This window comes from Coregonus lavaretus (genome assembly GCF_964263955.1).
Source record: "Coregonus lavaretus genome assembly, chromosome: 25".
NCBI lineage: Eukaryota > Metazoa > Chordata > Actinopteri > Salmoniformes > Salmonidae > Coregonus > Coregonus lavaretus.
In genome coordinates, this window is record NC_140012.1 from 41,755,757 (window position 1) to 41,779,385 (window position 23,629).

Genomic DNA, 23,629 nt, shown 5'->3' on the forward strand with positions numbered 1-23,629 from the left:
GGAAACATTATGCTTTGGGGGTGTTTTTCTGCTAAGGGGACAGGACAACTTGACTGCATCAAAGGGACGATGGACGGGGCCATGTACCGTCAAATCTTGGGTGAGAACCTTCCCTCAGCCAGGGCATTGAAAATGGGTCGTGGATGGGAATTCCAACATGACAATGACCCAAAACACACGGCCAAGGCAACAAAGGAGTGGCTCAAGAAGAAGCACATTAAGGTCCTGGAGTGGCCTAGCCAGTCTCCAGACCTTAATCCCATAGAAAATCTGTGGAGGGAGCTGAATGTTCGAGTTGCCAAACGTCAGCCTCGAAACCTTAATGACTTGGAGAAGATCTGCAAAGAGGAGTGGGACAAAATCCCTCCTGAGATGTCTGCAAACCTGGTGGCCAACTACAAGAAACGTCTGACCTCTGTGATTGCCAACAAGGGTTTTGCCACCAAGTACTAAATCATGTTTTGCAGAGGGGTCAAATACTTATTTCCCTCATTAAAATGCAAATCAATTTATAACATTTTTGACATTGGACACTGAATTTCCTTTGTTGTTATTCTGTCTCTCACCTACCATTAAAATTATAGACTGATCATGTCTTTGTCAGTGGGCAAACTTACAAAATCAGCAGGGGATCAAATACTATTTTCCCTCACTGTAGATGTCCGTAAAAGGATGTTCTTCTCCTGTACTATAGATGTCAGTGATAGGATGTTCTTCTCCTGTACTATAGATGTCAGTGATAGGTTGTCCTTTAGGTGTTCTATTGATCCAGAGTACTGCTGAGTCATATGCTATTGATTTTAGCTCTCCTCTCTCAGTCATATTGCTTTCCTGTAAGATCTGGGACCAGTTTCCGGAATACAGGTTAAGCCTATTCCTGGACTTAAAAGTACTTTTCAAAGGATATTCTCCATTGAGCATGCTTCTTAGTCCAGGCTTATTCTGGGCTTATTCAGGGTCTGGGAAACTGGCCCCAGAGGCAGTGGGAATTTTAATAATGAACTCTACAGTAGTAGTGTACATATTTTGCGATTTTAGATTTTTACCCATTTCAGAAAGGCACTCAAATCGTGAAGTGGTCAAAATAATTGAGTGATTCCAGTACTGAGATATTGTCAGTGTGTAAAAACAGTGGTTGTTTGCTCACAGATCTAGCTAGGTTCCATATACAGTGCATTCATAAAGTATTCAGACCCCTTTACTTTTTCCACATTTTGTTACGTTACAGCAAGAAGTTTGGAACCATCAAGACTCTTCCTAGAGCTGGCCGCCCGGCCAAACTGAGCAATCAGGGGAGAAGGGCCTTGCTCAGAGTGGTGACCAAGAACCCAATAGTCACTCTGACAGAGCTCTAGAGTTCCTCTGTAGAGATGGGAGAACCTTCCAGAAGGACAACCATCTCTGCAGCACTCCACCAATCAGGCCTTTATGGTAGAGTGGCCAGATGGAAGCCACTCCTCAGTAAAAGGCACATGACAGCCCGCTTGGAGTTTGCCAAAAGACACCTAAAGACTCTCGGACCATGAGAAACAAGATTCTCTGGTCTGATGAAACCAAGATTGAACTCTTTGGCCTGAATGTCAAGCGTCACGTCTGGAGGAAACCTGGCACCATCCCTACGGTGAAGCATGGTGGTGGCAGCATCATGCTGTGGGGATGTTTTTCAGCGGCAGGGACTGGGAGACTAGTCAGGATTGAGGGAAAGATGAATGGAGCAAAGTACAGAGAGATTTTTGATGAAAACCTGCTCCAGAGCATTCAGGACCTCAGACTGGGGCGAAGGTTCACCTTCCAACAGGACAACGACCCTAAGCACAGAGCCAAGACAACGCAGGAGTGGCTTCGGGACAAGTCTGAATGTCCTTGAGTGGCCCAGCCAGAGTCCGGACTTGAACCCGATCAAACATCTCTGGAGAAACCTGAAAATAGCTGTGCAGCGATGCTCCCCATCCAACCTGACAGAGCTTGAGAGGATTTATAGAGAAGAATGGGAGAAACTCCCCAAATACAGGTATGCCAAGCTCGGAGCATCATACCCAAGAAGACTCGAGGCTGTAATCTCTGCCAAAGGTGCTTCAACAAAGTACTGAGTAAAGGGTCTGAATACTTACGTAAATGTGATATTTCTGTTTTTTTTATTTTATAAATTACCAACAATTTCTAAAAACCTGTTTTTGCTTTGTCATTATGGGGTATTATGTGTAGATTGATGAGGATTTGTTATGTTTTTGTCCATTTTAGAAAAAAGGGGGTAACGTAACAAAATGTGGAAAAAGTCAAGGGGTCTGAATACTTTCCAAAGGCGCTGTATACTCTAACGTCATCTCACCTTACATGATCCCCAATACTAATAATCCCCAACACAAGAGCCCTTCACTGGATGGATGGAGTTTACTGTTACAGAGGGTTGTAAAAGCATTGGTCACTCTTTTCTGTCTCCACCTCTCAAACCACCTGCCCACTTCTCAGGTTGGCTTCATCACTTGGTAAAGTAAACCTGGGATGCTTCCCAAATGGTACCCTATTCTCTAAATAGTGCACTACTTTTGACCAGAACCCTATGGGCCCTGAACAAAAGTAGTGTACTATATAGGGAATAGGGTTCCATTGGGACTTCACTTCACACTGCTGTTCACTTCCAGGCTGATAGCACCAACAGACAGCTATTTCCTCATTTCAACTTTGACTTTGCTCAATCTTCCGTTTAATACTCTCGGAAATCCCACCAATGGATAACCTATTCAAACAAACATGCCGGTCATCATTGCATCCTTTCTTTGACCCCAAAAGGGGTCTTCAAGGCATAACATTATTACGTAGCATAAAAACCAGATATTTTTCAACATTTTGCAACATTTGCATAGAATTCATTCAAAGATAAGAGGCTTTAGGGTTGTTTGCTGCTGCAGTGTCCTCCCTTTGTTTAGTTAAATGATTAGTTCAGTGATGCAGACAGTAGAATGTAGAATATTATGTAGAATGGAGTAGATCTTTATTGTCCCCGAAGGACGAATGCTAAAGCTTTGAACATGAGCTGTATCAGGCAGAACAGTCACTTGTGTATGTGGATAGATGTCCTTCACGGAGTAAAAAAGTAATTGACTGCGTAAAGCCATTCAAAGGACATACAAGGACACTGTAGCCTATCACACAACCCTGAACCATCTCCCTGTGTCTCTCACTCTGCCACATGTTTTGTATAGCAGCTCTGTCCCAACGCTTTGCTGATGAATAGACTCATTGTCGAGTGAAGCCGTCTCTCGACTTGGACAGATTGTTGTATTCACATCCCCTCAGATTGAGATACAATGGACAGTCACAGTAGATGGGCTTTTTTATGATGTGAAAAAACACACACTCATATTGACAGGTTGAGTCGCAAATGGCACCCTATTCACTATATAGTGAACTACTTTTGACAAGAACCCATAGGGCTCTGGTCAAAAGTAGTGAACTATGTAGGGAATAGGGTGCCATTTGGAACATAACCAAAGACTGTGGAAAGTGATTTGATTTAAACAGCATGTGCACTTTTACAGCTGTGTGTTGCTGCCAGTGGTTAATGAATAACAGCAATGCTGCACATCTGAGGTACAGATAATATCTGATGTGTGTGTGTGTGTGTGTGTGTGACAGCTTTTTGCAGGTTTGTTGTGGGTTCTGTAATGGTGGTGGTCATGGGGATGTCATGTCTTTGCCGTATGTAACGTCATTATCCATGTGTTCATCTGTGTGAATGCTGAGCTCATTTTCATCAGTCATCATCACCTTAATGAATTCCCCAAGCAGGCAAATACTAGTATGAGATCAACCTTGCTCAAAATCTAAACACATGCTGGAATACCTGGCTCATTGACAACATTACAACCTCGCTCAAAGTCAAAACACATGCTGGAATATCTGGCTCATTGACAACATTCCAACCTCGCTCAAAGTCTAAACACATGCTGGAATATCTGGCTCATTGACAACATTCCAACCTCGCTCAAAGTCAAAACACATGCTGGAATATCTGGCTCATTGACAACATTACAACCTCGTTCAAAGTCTAAACACATGCTGGAATATCTGGCTCATTGACAGACAGATCATTACCTTACTCCAAAGACATACAGTGGGGGAAAAAAAGTATTTAGTCAGCCACCAATTGTGCATGTTCTCCCACTTAAAAATATGAGAGAGGCCTGTAATTTTCATCATAGGTACACGTCAACTATGACAGACAAATTGAGAATTATTTTTCCAGAAAATCACATTGTAGGATTTTTATGAATTTATTTGCAAATTATGGTGGAAAATAAGTATTTGGTCACCTACAAACAAGCAAGATTTCTGGCTCTCACAGACCTGTAACTTCTTCTTTAAGAGGCTCCTCTGTCCTCCACTCGTTACCTGTATTGATGGCACCTGTTTGAACTTGTTATCAGTATAAAAGACACCTGTCCACAACCTCAAACAGTCACACTCCAAACTCCACTATGGCCAAGACCAAAGAGCTGTCAAAGGACACCAGAAACAAAATTGTAGACCTGCACCAGGCTGGGAAGACTGAATCTGCAATAGGTAAGCAGCTTGGTTTGAAGAAATCAACTGTGGGAGCAATTATTAGGAAATGGAAGACATACAAGACCACTGATAATCTCCCTCGATCTGGGGCTCCACACAAGATCTCACCCCGTGGGGTCAAAATGATCTCAAGAACGGTGAGCAAAAATCCCAGAACCACACAGGGGGACCTAGTGAATGACCTGCAGAGAGCTGGGACCAAAGTAACAAAGCCTACCATCAGTAACGCACTACGCCGCCAGGGACTCAAATCCTGCAGTGCCAGACGTGTCCCCCTGCTAAAGCCAGTACATGTCCAGGCCCGTCTGAAGTTTGCTAGAGTGCATTTGGATGATCCAGAAGAGGATTGGGAGAATGTCATATGGTCAGATGAAACCAAAATAGAACTTTTTGGTAAAAACTCAACTCGTCGTGTTTGGAGGACAAAGAATGCTGAGTTGCATCCAAAGAACACCATACCTACTGTGAAGCATGGGGGTGGAAACATCATGCTTTGGGGCTGTTTTTCTGCAAAGGGACCAGGATGACTGATCCGTGTAAAGGAAATAATGAATGGGGCCATGTATCGTGAGATTTTGAGTGAAAACCTCCTTCCATCAGCAAGGGCATTGAAGATGAAACGTGGCTGGGTCTTTCAGCATGACAATGATCCCAAACACACCGCCCGGGCAACGAAGGAGTGGCTTCGTAAGAAGCATTTCAAGGTCCTGGAGTGGCCTAGCCAGTCTCCACATCTCAACACCATAGAAAATCTTTGGAGGGAGTTGAAAGTCTGTGTTGCCCAGCGACAGCCCCAAAACATCACTGCTCTAGAGGAGATCTGCATGGAGGAATGGGACAAAATACCAGCAACAGTGTGTGAAAACCTTGTAAAGACTTACAGAAAACGTTTGACCTGTGTCATTGCCAACAAAGGGTATATAACAAACTATTGAGAAACTTTTGTTATTGACCAAATACTTATTTTCCACCATAATTTGCAAATAAATTCATTAAAAATCCTACAATGTGATTTTCTGGATTTTTGCCCCTCATTTTGTCTGTCATAGTTGACGCGTACCTATGCTGAAAATTACAGGCCTCTCTCATCTTTTTAAGTGGGAGAACTTGCACAATTGGTGGCTGACTAAATACTTTTTTTCCCCACTGGATATTAAACTACAGAATGGTTACCCTAAAAGGGAATGATCATTAGGGACATTATTGCCTCATTTTTAGACACGTGCAAACAATGATTTGAACAAATCCCTGTTTATGCTGTTATACAAAGTCCGAATTTGCCTAATTTCAGTCATTCAGTCTTTTTCAAATATGTTTTTGGGGGAGGTACTAGACTGGAAGTTATAAGTTATTCATCCATGTTGTCTCCTCTGACCCTGTTGTTGACCCTAAAGGATACAGAGGCCATGAAGAGAGCTCTGGCACTCATCGACTCTAAGATGACCCAGGCCAAGAGCTGGCTGAGGGACCCCAACGCCCAACCAGGTAACATGTCCTCCCAATGCCTCAATATATACCAGGGTCGTGTTCATTAGGGCAGTGGTTTTCAAACCACTCCTCGGGGACCCCCAGACATTTCATTGTTTTTGTGTAGCCCTGAACTAGCTCACCCGATTCACGTAATCAAGGGCTTGATGATTCGTTGACAAGCTGAATCAGGTGTGCTCTGGAATAGTTTGAATGCATGAAACAGCTGGGGTCCCTGAGGAGAGGTTAGAAAACCCCTGAATTTGGGGACACCATAGAAAAAGAAAATCTATTAAAAAAAAATGGCATGCATAAAGATATGACGTCATTGTTTTAGCACTATCCACTGAATATTTAAACTACGGCGCGCGATACGGTTCAATGCGCCAATAAATCGGCACAATCTACTTTTTGAAGCTAAAATTGGGATCATGTATACTGTGGTAATGACCATACAAAAATATATAGAAACGGAGAGCAATGTAATAGGGCGAATTTAGCTAAATTAGGAATTTATGGTAACTGCATGAGGGCCGCCATCTTTATACACCTCTGCTATTGTTTTTATTGGAGTCAAAGTAGTCTCTCCCTGTTTCAGTCCATTGTCTTCTGTTTGGTGCCAATTGAACACGACCCAGTTGTCCTCTTTTTCTCTCTAGGTGTTTGTAACATTTGTCTTGCTGTGCTCTCTGTGTCCTGGTGATCAGGGGATGCAGGAGAACATGCCATCCGTCAGATCCTGGATGAGGCTGGGAAGGTGGGAGAGCTGTGTGCTGGGAAGGAGAGGAGGGATATCCTGGGCACAGCCAAAACCCTGGGGCAAATCACTGACCAGGTTTCTGAGATGAGGGCCAGGTACAGTACATAGAAAATAATAATATATGACATCGGGCGGCAGGTAGCTTAGTGGGTAAGAGCGTTGTGCCAGTAACCGAAAGGTCGCTGGTTCTAATCCCCGAGCCGACTAGGTGAAAAATCTGTCGATTTGCCCTTGAGCAAGGCACTTAACCCTAATTTGCTCCTGTAAGTCGCTCTGGATAAGAGCGTCTGCTAAATGACAAAAAAAAAAAAATATATATATATATATATATATATATATATATATATATATATATATATATATACAGGTAACTGCCAAAATAATGGGAAACACTTGAGTAAAGGAGGGATACAAAGTATATTGAAAGCAGGTGCTTCCACACAGGTGTGGTTCCTGAGTTAATTAAGCAATTAACATCCCATCGTGATTAGGGTCATGTATAAAAATACTTGGCAGGCCATTATTTATGCTGCCATGGCTATGCCCCCATAGGATGACAATGCCCCCATCCACAGGGCATGAGTGGTCACTGAATGGTTTGATAAGCATGACAATTATGTAAATCATATACCATGGCCGTCTCAGTCACCAGACCTCAAACCAATTGAACACTTATGGGAGACTCTGGAGCGGTGCCTGAGACAGTGTTTTCCACCACCATCAACAAAACACCAAATTATGGAATCTCTCGTGGAAGAACGGTGTCGCATTTTTAAGACACTTTATTTAGGTGTTTCCTTTGTTTTGGCAGTTACCTGTATGTGTTAAGAACATTGGGTACAGTATGACTGAATGACCATAGAAATATAATCTATAGAATGGACATCCCCATTCAAGTCAACGTTCTGACAATGGCAGGGATTCAGTGGGGAATAAACATGTATTCAGTAGGGGATAAGCAGGGATTCAGTACGAAATAAGCTGGGATTTACTAGGGAATAAGCTGGGATTCAGTAGGGAACAAGCAGGGATTCGGTAGGGAATAAGCAGGGATTCAGTAGGGAATAAATGGATGCCGTAGGGAATAAACAGGGATTCAGTAGGGAATAAACAGGGATTCAGTAGGGAATAAACAGGGATTCAGTAGGGAATAAACAGGGATTCAGTAGGGAATAAACAGGGATTCAGTAGGGAATAAACAGGGATTCAGTAAGGAATAAGCAGGGATTCAGTAGGGAATAAACAGGGATTCAGTAAGGAATAAGCAGGGATTCAGTAGGGATGCAGTAGGGAATAAACAGGGATTCAGTAGGGAATAAACAGGGATTCAGTAGGGAATAAACAGGGATTCAGTAGGGAATAAACAGGGATTCAGTAGGGAATAAACAGGGATTCAGTAGGGAATAAACAGGGATTCAGTAAGGAATAAGCAGGGATTCAGTAGGGATGCAGTAGGGAATAAACAGGGATTCAGTAGGGAATAAACAGGGATTCAGTAAGGAATAAGCAGGGATTCAGTAGGGATGCAGTAGGGAATAAACAGGGATTCAGTAGGGAATAAACAGGGATTCCGTAGGGAATAAATGGGGATTCAGTAGGGAATACGCAGGGATTCACTAGGGAACAAAAAGGGATTCAGGAGGGAATATGCAGGGATTCATTCAGTAGGGAATAAACGGGGATTCAGAAGGGAATATGCAGGCATTCAGTAGGGAATAAGCAGGGATTCATTCAGTAGGGAATAAGCAGGGATTCATTCAGTAGGGAATAAGCAGGGATTCATTCAGTAGGGAATAAGCAGGGATTCATTCAGTAGGGAATAAGCAGGGATTCATTCAGAAGGGAATATGCAGGGATTCATTCAGTAGGGAATAAACAGGGATTCATTCAGAAGGGAATAAGCAGGGATTCATTCAGTAGCGAATAAGCAGGGATTCATTCAGTAGCGAATAAACAGGGATTCATTCAGTAGGGAATAAGCAGGGATTCATTCAGTAGGGAATAAGCAGGGATTCTGTAGAGAAAAAGCAGGGATTCCAACCATGCTGTGATTCCTGAAAAACCGTTGAACTTCGGGAAAGTTTCTGGTATTTTACAACCATCTTATGTTCTGTGTTGTCTTTCTCTCCGTCTATCTCCAGGGGTCAGGGGGCATCTCCTGCAGCCAAGCAGAGGGCCCAGCAGGTCTCCCAGGGCCTGGATGTTCTCACAGGGAAGGTGGAGAATGCAGCCCGGAAACTGGAGGCCATGACCAACTCCAAACAGGTCATCGCCAAGAGGATTGACGCTGCTCAGGTAGACTCTCTGATTGATTGATTAGTTTTTTTGGGGGTAATAGTTGCACAATTGAAAAAGTACAAATCCCAGAGGGTAGCACACAAAAGCATTAAACAACAGGCATTTATGTTCCATGGTCTTAAGCCTGTTGTGTTATGTTGACCCCTAACCCTGTGCCCATGCAGAACTGGCTGGCAGATCCCAACGGTGGTCCTGAGGGAGAGGAAAACATTAGAGCCCTCCTGTCTGAGGCCAAGAAGATCGCTGACATGTGTGAAGATCCCAAGGAGAGAGATGACATTCTGAGGTCCATCGGAGAGATGGCTGCTCTCACCGCCAAGCTTTCTGATCTCCGGAGACAGTAAGTCATCCATTTTATATACCCTAGAAAATAAAATTGTATTTGTCACATGCTTCGTAAACAACAGGTGTATATTAACAGTGAAATTCTTACTTACGGGTCCTTTTCCAACAATGCAGAGTTAAAGATAAAAAATACAATAAAATTAGAAAAAGTGACAAGGAATAAATACACTGAATAACAATAACAAGTAAAAAATAACATGGCTATATACAGGAAGTAGAAAGTAAAATGGCTATATACAGTACCGAGTCGATGTGCAGGGGTACAAGATAATTGAGGGAGCTACACTACATGACCAAAAGTATGTGGACACCTGCTCGTCAAACATCTCATTCCAAAGTCATGGGCATTAGTATGGAGTTGGTCCCCCCTTTGCTGCTATAAACAGCCTCCACTCTTCTGGGAAGGCTTTCCACTAGATGTTGGAACATTGCTGCGGGGACTTGCTTCCATTCAGCCACAAGAGCATTAGTGACGTCGGGCACTGATGTTGGGCGATTAGGCCTGGCTTGCAGTCGGCTTTCCAATTCATCCCAAAGGTGAACAGGTCCCAAAATCGACCCCTGTGGTACACCTTTATGTACTTCAAGAAATTCAGACTTAACCCCATCAATCACCATGGCCTGAGTTCTGTCACTAAGATTATCATGAAACCATGAGCAGACGTCAGTTCTCAGGCGTATCGAGGACAACTTATTCAATACAAAATAGCATGATCAACATTATCAAAAGCTTTTGACAGGTCCACAAACAAAACAGCACATTTAATTTTAGTGTCTAAAGCATTGACAAGATCATTAACAACTAAAGTGGTAGCTGTAATAGTGCTATGCCCAGGTCTAAACCCTGATTGGTTTACATTCAAAATACATTTCTCAGATAAAAAAGAGCAAAGTTGTACGTTTACCAAGGATTCAAGAATCTTAGCTAGACAAGGAAGCCTTGAAATGGGGCAATAATTATTAAGATCACTACTATCCCGGCCCTTATAGAGTTGCTTCACGAGCTGGTTTCCATACTTTCGAATATTTCCTGATAACAATGTTAAATAAAAAATGTTGGCGCTGCACACTTAAACAGACCAGGATCCAATTGGTCAGTCCCTGTGGATTTCTTGTTGTCTATTGCTAGCAAAGAATCCGGGACTTCTTTTTCTGTAAATAGCTTAAAAGAATAGCTTTGACTATCAATTCTCTGATCATTCAGCAAGTTTGCCCTATCAGCATCCAGCCCAATATCATTGTGAATAGCCTTAGAAGTTCTTTCAAATTGATAGCCCACTGATATAAAATGGTGATTAAATGCATAGATTATGACTTTTCTTTCTGTAATGAGGCCAGTGTCTGAATTAATTTGTTGTTGTACAGAGGAGGAAGTAGAACCCTTAATGGATTTGACAGTTTTCCAGAATTTAGCCGGGTTCCCTTTACAATCCCAAAGAGCGATTTACATAATTATCAGACTTTCTGATTTGTCTTGCGCGATGATTCCTCAGTCACTTAAAAGCTTGCCAGTCAGTGCCTGTGTTCCTGGCCTTGACCCAAGCATTATCTATTTTATGAATGACTTCTGATAATTACGGAGTGTACCAGGCATTCGATCTACCTTTAACTCTTAATATTTTGAAGGGAGCATTATTATCCACAATAGTATTGAAGACATCTGCAAAAAGTCTAAAAGCTAAATCAGGTTCAGGGATAGTTGAAATACAATCAAGGTCACTAAAATAAAGATAATGTTAAAAAAAAGCCTGTTCACTGAAGTTTTTAAAGTTCCTCTTTGTGACGACACGAGGCTTAGATGTTTGTATTCTCATATCTCTACCACAAACAACTGGACAACGGTCACTAATGTCTTGGGCGAAGACACCAGTAGAAACATTTCTCTGTTGTATTTGTTAAAATAAGATCAATCAGAGTTGACTGAAGGATCTTTAGGGTTGGGCCCTGTAGGCTTTAGTCACCAGCTGGGTTAGGTTTAGATCATTACACATGTCTTTTAGATTGTCTGAAGCCTGCATTTCCCAATCATGATTGAGGTCACCCAGGATAATAACTTCTGATTTAGTAAAAGAAGACAACAAACTAGTTAACTCATCGATGCACAAAGGTTAGCTGAGGGAGGATGGTAGAACCTTTTAACAGTTATGAATACATTTTCCCCCAGACAAAGGCTTAAAGATAGTAGCTAAAAAAAGTTGCCAAGGAAAATGGATTTCAGTAAAGAGACAGAGAAATTATTTTTAATAAAAATGGCCACTCCACCACCTCTACCCTGTCTATCAGCGCTGAACACATTATAACCCTCAATATTAATATCAGAGTCCAGAATGTCCCCAGAGATCCAAGTTTCAGTCAATACCAGAATGTCCGGATTCGTCTGAATAGCCCAGATCTTGATGTAATCCAGTTTAGGAAGTAAGTTCCTAATATTCAGATGCATCAACCCAAGTCCTTTATGATTTTTAAAGTCACATAGAAACTCCAACTCAAACAAACTATGTTCAATAGTTTGTAGATATTTATTTAGTTGGTATGGCATAAGATTGCATAGAACTGCACCATTTGGTCTATCCCTATTAGTAATAGAGGAAGGAGTAGAAATTGGAATTCCTTTTCCAAGGTTAGCACCGCTGAGGCGGCAGCCAATGTCAATATGAGTGACTCTCAGAGTAACCAATGATGGAATGTTATGAACTGACTTAAATGGGCTTTGGTTGCCATGGTGCAACACCCCAAGCCCTCTTTGTGATTTGAAAACCGAGGGGGTATTCAAGTTTATGGAATTCACATTTGAACTAAAAGCACTAGGTGAGCAGACCACAGTGGGCTTCTCTTTTGAGCTAACAATAGCAGATCTAAGAGTGGAGTTCAAACTAATGGGTACAAGATTACAACGTACAACGTACAACACCCCTGGCAGTATAGACAACTGTACAACGATAACGCTTAAAAAGGATGGGAGGTATTACCTGAGCGGGGCTTGGTCTGTCTCCGAGTCAATATCTTAATGCTTAATGAAGAATGTTCAAAACACTCCAAGGTTAAATATTGAGTTCCGCAGGGTTGGGTCCTTGCTATCCCTCGGCCAAGTAATTCCTAAGAGCAGTGGCGTTCAAACTTTTTCAGCGGGGACCCCAAATCTAATGACACAACCTTAAAATCAGTACATTTTACAGTAGCAAATAACCTTCAATTCATAGATAAAAAAAAAAAAAGAAACAAATAAATACATTTACTCAATACAATTATTTTTTTCAAATGACCTTTCTCAAAAACGTTTGTATATTGTCCCATACAATAATTTCTCTAAATTTTTTGTTCCAATTATTATTATTATTTTTATTAATTTCGGTGGCCCCACTGCAGTTCCACCTAGTGGAGTCGCGACCCCGATTTTGAATGCCACTGCCTTTAGAGGTTAAGTGAATGTTATAACATTGTTTTCTTGCTGGCCAGTAGTCCATAAATCTTAATCAACATCTACATGCAGCATTCTATTTAATTAGAATAACTACCTATCATGCTTTAGAGACTATGGACATTTCATTTCCAGTACATTATTCTCTCCCATTCACAGGGGTAAAGGTGATACTCCAGAGGCCAGGGCATTGGCCAAGCAGATAGCCACATCCCTACAGAACCTGCAGTCTAAGACCAGCAAGGCTGTAGCCAACAGCAGGCCTGCCAAGGCTGCAGTCCACCTGGAGGGGAAGATAGAACAGGCCCAGAGCTGGATGGAGAACCCCACCATCGATGACGGGGGAGTGGGTGAGTCTGAATGGCCTGCTCTCTCTCTCTCGCTCTCTCGCTCTCTCGCTCTCTGTCTCTCTCTGTCTCTCTGTCTCTCGCTCTCTCTGTCTCTCGCTCTCTCTGTCTCTCGCTCTCTCTGTCTCTCGCTCTCTCTGTCTCTCTGTCTCTCTCTCTCTCTCTCTCTCTCTCTCTGTCTCTCTCTCCTTCCTTCCCTCCCTTTATCTCTATCTTCCTCCCTCCCTCTTGCTTTCTTCTCTCTTTCTTCCCCTCCATCTCTCTCTTAGCCCTCCTTCCTTCCTCTCTCCCTTCATCCCCCTCTCTCTCCATCTCTCCCTCTCTCTCTCTCCCTCTACAGTGAACATCAGTCCAGACTCTATGTACATGTCTGCTGTGTTGTTTTTCTCTGTGCAATACATTCCGCTGTACTCTCCCAACCTCATCATTATATCTTTGGCTTGGCTTGTCGGCTCAGAAGCCTGGATATTTTCTCACATGTAATCTGTTGTTAACACTTAGACTCTGGGCTGTATTACATGGCCTACTGGAGAATGTTCAGAGTAAGCATAATCAGAACTATATAGAATAACATACAACTATATAGAATAACATACAACCAATATAGAATAACATACAACTAATATAGAATAACATACAACTAATATAGAATAACATACAACCAATATAGAATAACATACAACTATATAGAATAACATACAACTAATATAGAATAACATACAACTATATAGAATAACATACAACTAATATAGAATAACATACAACTATATAGAATAACATACAACTAATATAGAATAACATACAACTAATATAGAATAACATACAACTATATAGAATAACATACAACTATATAGAATAACATACAACTAATATAGAATAACATACAACTAATATAGAATAACATACAACTAATATAGAATAACATACAACTATATAGAATAACATACAACTAATATAGAATAACATACAACTAATATAGAATAACATACAACTAATATAGAATAACATACAACTAATATAGAATAACATACAACTATATAGAATAACATACAACTAATATAGAATAACATACAACTAATATAGAATAACATACAACTATATAGAATAACATACAACTAATATAGAATAACATACAACTAATATAGAATAACATACAACTAATATAGAATAACATACAACTAATATAGAATAACATACAACTAATATAGAATAACATACAACTAATATAGAATAACATACAACAATATAGAATAACATACAACTAATATAGAATAACATACAACTAATATAGAATAACATACAACTAATATAGAATAACATACAACTATATAGAATAACATACAACTAATATAGAATAACATGCAACTATATAGAATAACATACAACTATATAGAATAACATACAACTAATATAGAATAACATACAACTATATAGAATAACATACAACTATATAGAATAAAGGAAGTGTGGGCGGTCCTTCTACACTTAACCCTCTGGCCCAAATCGGTAGAAACCCACCTATGATCCAAAGCTTTGTTTGCTGTGTATATCTGTGTCTGTGTGTGTACTTGCGAGTGTTTGACAGTGTCTATGTCTCACCCCAGGCCAGGCAGCTATCCGGGGCCTGGTGGCAGAGGGCCGTCGTCTGGCTAACGCCCTGCCAGGTCCCTACAGACAGGGGCTGGTGGGGAAGTGTGAGCAAGTAGAACAGCTGATGGCCCAGCTAGCCGACCTGGCCGCCAGGGGCGATGGGGAGTCGCCACAGGCGCGTGCCGTGGCTCAACAGCTCCAGGAGACCCTGAAGGTGAGACGGCTCACATTCACGCTCACCTACTCTCACTTCCAAGCCATTATCCACACTAGTCTACCAGACTCTGACTGGAGCTCACTCTGACACAGGCATGGTGAAGAGCTCCCCCTCCTGGCTGGAGACACCAGCTCCAGCCACTATAACTATGATACCTTAAAGTAGCCCAATAAAATGTGTTTTGAAGTTGTATTAATAAAGGGAGAATGCCACTTTAAAATCAATTGTTGAACAATAGCTGTATAACTGCACCAGTTCCAATCCAATAATTCCATTGATCTGAGATGCAATGTAAGCCACTTGTCAAAAGAGACATAAGAGTGTATTGTTAACATGTAATACTTCTAAAGCTGGTCTCCTGCTAACTAACTCGTGTGTGTGTGTGTGGTCTTGTCTTCTCAGAACCTCAAAGGAACGATGCAGGAAGCGATGACTCAGGAAGTGTCAGACATCTTCAGCGACACGACCACTCCCATCAAACTACTGGCTGTGGCCTCCACCGCCCCACCCAATGCCCCGAACAGGGACCAGGTGGGTGATTTCTCCCTCCCTCCCTTCCTCCCTCCCTCCCTCCCTTCCTCTCTCACTCCCTCTCTTTCTGTCTCTCTCTCTGTCTGTCTCCCTGCCTCCATCATGGCTCATTCATTCACTTCTAGCTATGAGCAGAGCGTTATATAGAGCTATATATTACATAATAGAATGGGATTCTATTCTGGGATATAATGTTTCTCTAAATATGTCTCTGCCTTTGACTATCCTAACTTATTTTGGCAGATTCATATCATCATACATTAAGCTAAAAAAAAAAACATATGGATTACTCAATGATTAGTTTCCAATAATTTATGCGGTACTTGTCACTCAATAATATTTAGACTACATTTCCTGAGGGAAATGTTACTATAAGTAAAAAATACCAAGTTTGATCCATCTACATTATTGGTCACTGTAAGTGTCTGCCAAGTGGCATATGGTGTACTATATTATGTTAAAGGCATATTTTGGGATTTTAGCAATGAGGCCATTTATCTACCCCAGAGTCAGAGGATCTTGTGGATACCATTTTTATGTCTCTGTGTCCAGTATGAAGGAAGTTTGAGGTAGTTTCGCGAGCCAATGCTAAATAGCGTTAGCAGAATGACTGGAAGTCTATGGTATCTACTAGCATGCTACTCTGGGGAAGTAGATAAAGGGCTTCATTGCCAAAATCCCGAAGTATCCCTTTAAGTTGAATTGTTCTCTGATTTGTAACTGTTATATTAGGTGTTTGATGAGAGGGCGGCCAACTTTGAGAACCATGCAAACAAGCTGGCTGCTACAGCAGAAAAGGCTGCCGCTGTGGGAACAGCTAACAAGAGCACCGTGGAGGGGATCCAAGCTGCCGTCAAGTCTACAAGAGACATTACACCACAGGTATGTGTGTGTGTGTGTGTGTGTGTGTGTGTGTGAGAGAGAGTGTGAGAGTGTGTGTGTGTGTGTGTGAGAGTGTGAGAGTGTGTGTGTGTGTGTGAGAGTGTGAGAGTGTGATAGTGTGAGAGTGTGTGTGTGTGTGTGTGTGAGAGTGTGAGAGTGTGAGAGTGTGTGTGAGATTGTGAGAGTGTGTGTGTGTGTGTGTGTGTGTGTGTGTGTGTGTGTGTGTGAGAATGTGTGTGTGTGTGAGAGTGTGAGAGTGTGTGTGTGTGTGAGATTGTGTGAGAGATTGTGTGAGAGTGTGTGTGAGATTGTGTGAGAGATTGTGAGAGTGTGAGAATGTGTGTGTGTGTGTGTGAGAGTGTAGGTGTTTATCCCAAAGTGGCCATTGGTCAGGAGGATGACGTAATTATGTCCCCAACTGATGGGAACTTTCTCTTCTAGGTGGTCTCTGCTGCCCGTATCATGCTGAGAAACCCAGGAAACCAGGCTGCCTTCGAGCACTTTGAGACCATGAAGAACCAGTGGATTGACAACGTGGAGAAAATGACAGGTAGTGCCAGATCATCTCCTGTCATTTGTTGTTCATCACAATAAAGTGGACGTTGTGTAAAAAATCTAAATGTAAACGTGTTCACTTCCTTATTAGCATTAAGAATGATGTCTCCTCTGTCTCTAGGTTTGGTGGACGAGGCCATAGACACCAAGTCTCTGTTGGATGCCTCTGAGGAGGCCATTAAGAAAGACCTGGAGAAGTGTCGCGCGGCCATGGCTAACCACCAGCCCCAGATGTTAGTGGTAGGAGCCACCAGCATCGCCCGGCGGGCCAACCGGATCCTCCTGGTGGCGAAACGGGAGGTATAGATATGTTTTATTTACACGTAGAATCAATCACATGTATTTAAAGGCCTTTTAACATCATCAGTTGTCACACAGTGCTTTACAGATACCCAGCCTGAAACCCCAAAGAGCGAGCAAAGCAGAGGCAGAAACATACAAACACAAGTTTACAGTACTGACAACTGAATTGCAGAAAACGTGAACATGATTTAAAAAGATAAATATTTAATAGACTTTTATCCCTAGGTTGAGAACTCTGAGGATCCTAGATTCAGAGAGATAGTGAAGGCTGCGTCTGATGAGCTGAGCCGGACCATCTCTCCCATGGTGATGGACGCCAAGGCTGTGGCTGGGAACATCACCGATCCAAGTACGTTCCGAGGCGGTTTCCCTACATTTAGGATGTGTTTGATCATTATACTGTGTACCCTGCTGTCCAGCTATAGCTATCCAACATGACTTAATACTAAATATGAAGCCTCATTCTGTCCATTTCTGAATCTTTGATAGTCAAAAGTTAAGGTTCAGTCAATGGTGTTATGGTGTAGGGTTCTGTCAATGGTGTTATGGTGTAGGGTTCTGTCAATGGTGTTATGGTGTAGTGTTCTGTCAATGGTGTTATGGTGTAGGTTTCTGTCAATGGTGTTATGGTGTAGGTTTCTGTCAATGGTGTTATGGTGTAGGGTTCTGTCAATGGTGTTATGGTGTAGGGTTCTGTCAATGGTGTTATGGTGTAGGGTTCTGTCAATGGTGTTATGGTGTAGGGTTCTGTCAATGGTGTTATGGTGTAGGGTTCTGTCAATGGTGTTATGGTGTAGCGTTCTGTCAATGGTGTTATGGTGTAGGGTTCTGTCAGTGGTGTTATGGTGTAGGGTTATGTCAATGGTGTTATGGTGTAGGGTTCTGTCAATGGTGTTATGGTGTAGGGTTCTGTCAATGGTGTTATGGTGTAGGGTTCTGTCAATGGTGTTATGGTGTAGGGTTCTGTCAATGGTGTTATGGTGTAGGGTTCTGTCAATGGTGTTATGGTGTAGCGTTCTGTCAATGGTGTTATGGTGTAGGGTTCTGTCAATGGTGTTATGGTGTAGGGTTCTGTCAATGGTGTTATGGTGTAGGGTTCTGTCAATGGTGTTATGGTGTAGGGTTCTGTCAATGGTGTTATGGTGTAGGGTTCTGTCAATGTTTTGCTGCCGCCTCACCAGCAGCTTTTGGGGCCTTTGTCTAGTCTACTGTTTATCTGATTCTTCCTCTGTGGTGTCCAGGTCTGTTTATAAGGCCTAACTAACTATCTGATTCTTCCTCTGTGGTGTCCAGGTCTGTTTATAAGGCCTAACTAACTATCTGATTATTCCTCTGTGGTGTCCAGGTCTGTTTATAAGGCCTAACTAACTATCTGATTATTCCTCTGTGGTGTCCAGGTCTGTTTATAAGGCCTAACTAACTATCTGATTCTTCCTCTGTGGTGTCCAGGTCTGTTTATAAGGCCTAACTAACTATCTGATTCTTCCTCTGTGGTGTCCAGGTCTGTTTATAAGGCCTAACTAACTATCTGATTCTTCCTCTGTGGTGTCCAGGTCTGTTTATAAGGCCTAACTAACTATCTGATTATTCCTCTGTGGTGTCCAGGTCTGTTTATAAGGCCTAACTAACTATCTGATTATTCCTCTGTGGTGTCCAGGTCTCTTTATAAGGCCTAACTCACTATCTGATTCTTCCTCTGTGGTGTCCAGGTCTCTTTATAAGGCCTAACTAACTATCTGATTCTTCCTCTGTGGTGTCCAGGTCTGCAGAAGGGCTTCCTGGACTCAGGCCATAGGATCCTGGGGGCCGTTGCCAAGGTGAGAGATGCCTTCCAGCCACAGGAACCAGACTTCCCACCACCTCCTGATCTGGACCAACTGCACGTAAGTCAATCAATCAAATTAATGTATAAAGCTCTTTTCACATCAGCAGTTGTCACAAAAAAGCTTAATAGTCCTAGACTGTCAACACCAGGGTTTTGTTCAGTGGGGTAGCAATGTGGTTTCAGAATGTTCTGATGTATTTAGTATTATAATTTTTTTAACAGAAATGATTATCTGCCATGTAGAATAGAGAATTAGCACTTCTGTCTGCAACTTTCGGAACGTTTCACCTCTCTGAATACAACACGCCAGGTCAGCGACGAGCCCGCCCCACCCAAACCACCTCTCCCCGAGGGTGAGGTTCCTCCCCCCAGACCCCCTCCCCCAGAGGAGAAGGACGAGGACTTCCCAGAGCAGGAAGTAGGAGAGATGGTGAGCGAGCCCATGATGATGGCCGCCAGACAGCTCCACGAGGAGGCCCGCAAGTGGTCCAGCAAGGTGAGATACAAGCACATACACTTACATGTTTAGGTTTAACATCAAGTTAAGTTTATTGCCAGTAAAGTACATTGGAATTTCTCTGCGACCAGAAAGCAACAGTAGAGCAGCTCAGAGTTGCCATCATTCGGTGTCATCTAGGAAGCGTGACGTGTACACGTCCACTGTGTTGTCATACGTCCGATTTCATGCTTTGCTTTTTGCGACCTCTTTCAGGGTAACGACATCATCGGTGCAGCCAAGAGAATGGCCCTGCTCATGGCTGAGATGTCCCGTCTGGTGCGCGGTGCCGGTGGGAACAAGCGTGCCCTCATCCAGTGTGCCAAAGACATCGCAAAAGCCTCAGACGAGGTCACGAAGTTGGCCAAGGAGGTGGCCAAGCAGTGCACAGACAAACGCATCCGGACCAACCTGCTCCAGGTCAGTTGACTGGCTGATCCCTGGCCATGTCCTCTTAAAAAAATTATGATTGCTCCGATGCAATAAATGTAAAAAAATACCAAAGTTTCAACAGCTATGCTGCCTTCATCAGGGTTTTATCTGGTCCAATATTCTGCCAAATGTGTCTTTGTTTCCTCAATTCCTCTCAAAGCTCATTGGAGGAGGAGGGAGGTCCAAGGGAGGGACCTTGGATCCTCTCCTCCAATGCAGTTCGAGAAGAATTGAGCAAGCAAGGAGGGAGGAAGCAAGGATTTGACGACAGCTAGAAACGTTTTCAGACTCTGCTTCAGGTTTTGCTTGTGCATCAGCTGCTGCTCTGTCATGTTCAAAGATGATACAAAAGGACAACGTTATATTCATGTAGGAGTAGTAGGACTAAAGCTAGAATGAGATAATCCAATTTCCTGCATGCCCTCGTGATTTGAATTAGGGTAGATAATTAGAATCGGTGTTTGATCTTCATGTCTCTGACTGATGATTTGATCTTGTTTGCGACCTGTGTAAAATGCACTTTAAATCAACTTGAACTTGGATGAACTTATTTGTGTTCCAGGTGTGTGAGCGCATCCCCACCATCAGCACACAGCTCAAGATCCTCTCCACGGTCAAAGCCACCATGTTGGGTCGTACCAACATCAGCGAGGAGGAGTCCGAGCAGGTCAGTACACTGGAGATCACTGGATTATACTCCTCAACCAAAGTTACCTTTTTGCTTTGTAATTACGTCATAATGAGGTTCAGCGGTTTTCTGTTATTATACAAGTGGAATAAAGAACAGTCCATATTCCACTTGTTTTAAACTAAACTTGAAAAGCAATCGCTAGAGTAGTAATCAGCAGTAATATTACGATGTAAATAGCATGTTACTAGTGTAGTACGGTGTTACACAAGAACAACTTAATGATCAATTTGACCATTATCCTTCCCCATCTCCCAGGCCACAGAGATGTTGGTTCACAATGCCCAGAACCTGATGCAGTCTGTGAAGGAGACGGTTAGAGAGGCCGAGGCTGCCTCCATCAAGATCCGGACGGACGCCGGTTTCACCTTGCACTGGATCCGAAAGACCCCCTGGTACCAATAAGAAGAGACGGGCCAACTGTTCGTTTAATTTGCGTTCCCAATGGCACTCTATTCCCCTATGTAGTTGCAATACTTTCGACCAGGGCCCGTACGTCTCTGGTTAAAATACTTTCGACCAGGGCCCGTACGTCTCTGGTTAAAAGTAGTGCAGTAGATTGGGGAATAGATAATGTAGCCTGGTTGGAAGAAGAAAACAGCCAGACCCTTTTGAGCAACAGTTCTGACGAACTCATACATACTAATTCCAAGATACAATGAATGAAACCAGCCCCTTTAATAACCCTGCCTGGTTGGGGTAAAAAGAGTGAGTGAGTTAATACTGAAAACACTATTTATCAGTCGATGTCAATCCCATACTCAGTTTTGGTAGAATATAAGGTAGAGGACTATCTAATGCAGCTATAACATGCTATAGAATGATTCTTACTTGCAAATTATTTTTTGTAATTGTATGTAAAAAAATATATATATATATAAAAAAAATAAGAAGAAATGAAATGTGTTTTAAGATCTTATGAAAAATCCCAGGTATGTATCTGAGGTTTCTTTTCGTATCCAGTAAAAGGTTAAAGGTTTAAACTATAACTGGTTAAACATGCAGTGTAGCCCCACAGTGAGAAGAAGACCTCCAAGTTAAAATTATAATATTATTAAGATTTTTCCCTGGAAGGCCTTTTTATATCTTTATACTGGTTCTTTATTTCACTATTTGCAATGCGCAGCTGTTCACCTTTGCTAGGGCAAAGCACATCTGATCCAACTCGATGGGAGTGAGTTCAAGCGTATCACAATGCTCCGTTCCACACACGAATATGTATTATTCAGTGGTATTATGGTCTGTTTTATACTATGTTATGTTATAGAAACACTGTTCCTTGTTCCATATTTTTTTGTTAAATGGTGAGATGTTTTTTTTTTTTGTAGCAATGTTCTTATTTTTATCGTCAGGACTGCCAAAGACTGTATTCTAACCTAGTCCCAGATCTGTTTGTGATCTTTGCGCCTACTCCATTGTGCCGTGACAATGAGTGACAGGGAGTTGGCGTGATGGCGCCACACAGCCTGGTACTCAGGCTTAGTTTGTTCCACTATTAACTTTTTCTGTCTTGGGGTTTATTATTATTATTATTATTATAAAACATAAGGACTAGCTCTTCAGACACATTGGGTAGAAAGTGTCTTATTAACTTTAGAACTTTCACAAATATCTGTTCAAATAACTTGCATTCAGCGCTTTTATTTTTTCTGGCTTGATTTTTCACATTGTTGCATTGAGATTACATGTAGGCCTTAGGTCTGCCTTAAGTCTGCCTTAAGTCTGCCTTAGGTCTGCCTTAAGTCTGGTGCTCTATACTTTGTGCTTCTCAGTGAAACTATAGCATGAGTAGAGGCCAGCTAAACTATAATGTTGAAACTGTGTCTTGACCTAATGTGGTGTGCACTGCCAATTTTGTGAAAGATTTAATGAATGATACATCAAATGCTTTGAAGATAAGGTCTGGGTCTGGGGGATAAAGAGTCTGTGTGGACAGTTTTTGGGCTAGTTTCCTGCTAACAGATTAAGCCAAGTACTGGACAGAAATTGAAGTGATTTTTAGTCTCTTAGGACTAGGAGACTACCAATGTGTTTAAGTTTAATACATCACATGAAACAGCCTTCTCTTCCGCTCATATCTTCAAACTACACTAAACCTTTAAACAGCTGGTACAAATGGTTGAAATTTAGAAATGTGTTCTTTTGTGTCTGAATAATCCCAGTGCAGTTTGAATGTGTACGATATTGAGATCCTACAAAACCGTCTGATGCGCCCTGTAATAAAAAGGCTGATTGCAATAAATGTTTTTTTATTTTTTATTTACAGGAAATGACGTTTTGTATCTTCTGTGTAGTCAACTCTACTCAAGGCCTCATACTTTCGTTCAGAAATATTTGTGTGATATTTCTAAGATCGGCACAGCCTAAAGGGAAGGAACACGTTTCATTCAGTCTAAGAATCAAGTCCTGCTTCTTGGTATTGTTCACATTAATTTGTAATAAAGCATTTAATAAGACTCAACTGCCAATCCTCTTATTTATACACTAGTGACAGGTTTATAACACAGTACTTGTTATATACCAGTTGTGACCGGTTTAACACATAGCATCCTCAACAGCTCATTGACCCGGTTACTCAACTCTGCACCTTAGAGGCAGCTGCCCTATGTACATATATATAATAATAATAATATGCCATTTAGCAGACGCTTTTATCCAAAGCGACTTAGTCACGTGTGCATACATTTTTACGTATGGGTGGTCCCAGGGATCGAACCCACTACCCTGGCGTTATAAGCGCCATGCTCTACCAATTGAGCTACAGAGGACCACAGATATGGAATCACTGGTCACTTTAGTAATGGAACGCTAGTCACTTTAATAACGTTTACATACTGTTTTACTCATTTCATATGTATATACTGTATTTTAGTCAATGCCACTCTGACATTGCTCGTCCTAATATTTAT

At 42.0% G+C, this 23,629-nt stretch overlaps 1 protein-coding gene across 1 annotated transcript in view; it reads left to right on the plus strand.

Annotated features, from left to right (window-relative positions):
• LOC311101029 (vinculin-like) overlaps window positions 1-23,181 on the plus strand; it is a 58,649-nt gene extending 35,468 nt beyond the window's left edge. Inside the window, exons 7-22 of the mRNA XM_084142041.1 lie at window positions 5,961-6,051; window positions 6,741-6,888; window positions 8,935-9,088; window positions 9,256-9,431; window positions 13,014-13,204; window positions 14,806-15,005; window positions 15,411-15,539; window positions 16,272-16,421; window positions 16,863-16,971; window positions 17,098-17,276; window positions 17,505-17,628; window positions 19,041-19,162; window positions 19,415-19,600; window positions 19,817-20,020; window positions 20,595-20,699; window positions 20,979-23,181. Of these exons, the coding sequence (XP_083998167.1) occupies window positions 5,961-6,051; window positions 6,741-6,888; window positions 8,935-9,088; window positions 9,256-9,431; window positions 13,014-13,204; window positions 14,806-15,005; window positions 15,411-15,539; window positions 16,272-16,421; window positions 16,863-16,971; window positions 17,098-17,276; window positions 17,505-17,628; window positions 19,041-19,162; window positions 19,415-19,600; window positions 19,817-20,020; window positions 20,595-20,699; window positions 20,979-21,125 (2,415 nt within the window). The 3' untranslated portion in view covers window positions 21,126-23,181. The remainder of the gene's footprint in view (window positions 1-5,960; window positions 6,052-6,740; window positions 6,889-8,934; window positions 9,089-9,255; window positions 9,432-13,013; window positions 13,205-14,805; window positions 15,006-15,410; window positions 15,540-16,271; window positions 16,422-16,862; window positions 16,972-17,097; window positions 17,277-17,504; window positions 17,629-19,040; window positions 19,163-19,414; window positions 19,601-19,816; window positions 20,021-20,594; window positions 20,700-20,978) is intronic.
• The last annotated feature ends 448 nt before the right edge of the window (window positions 23,182-23,629 follow it).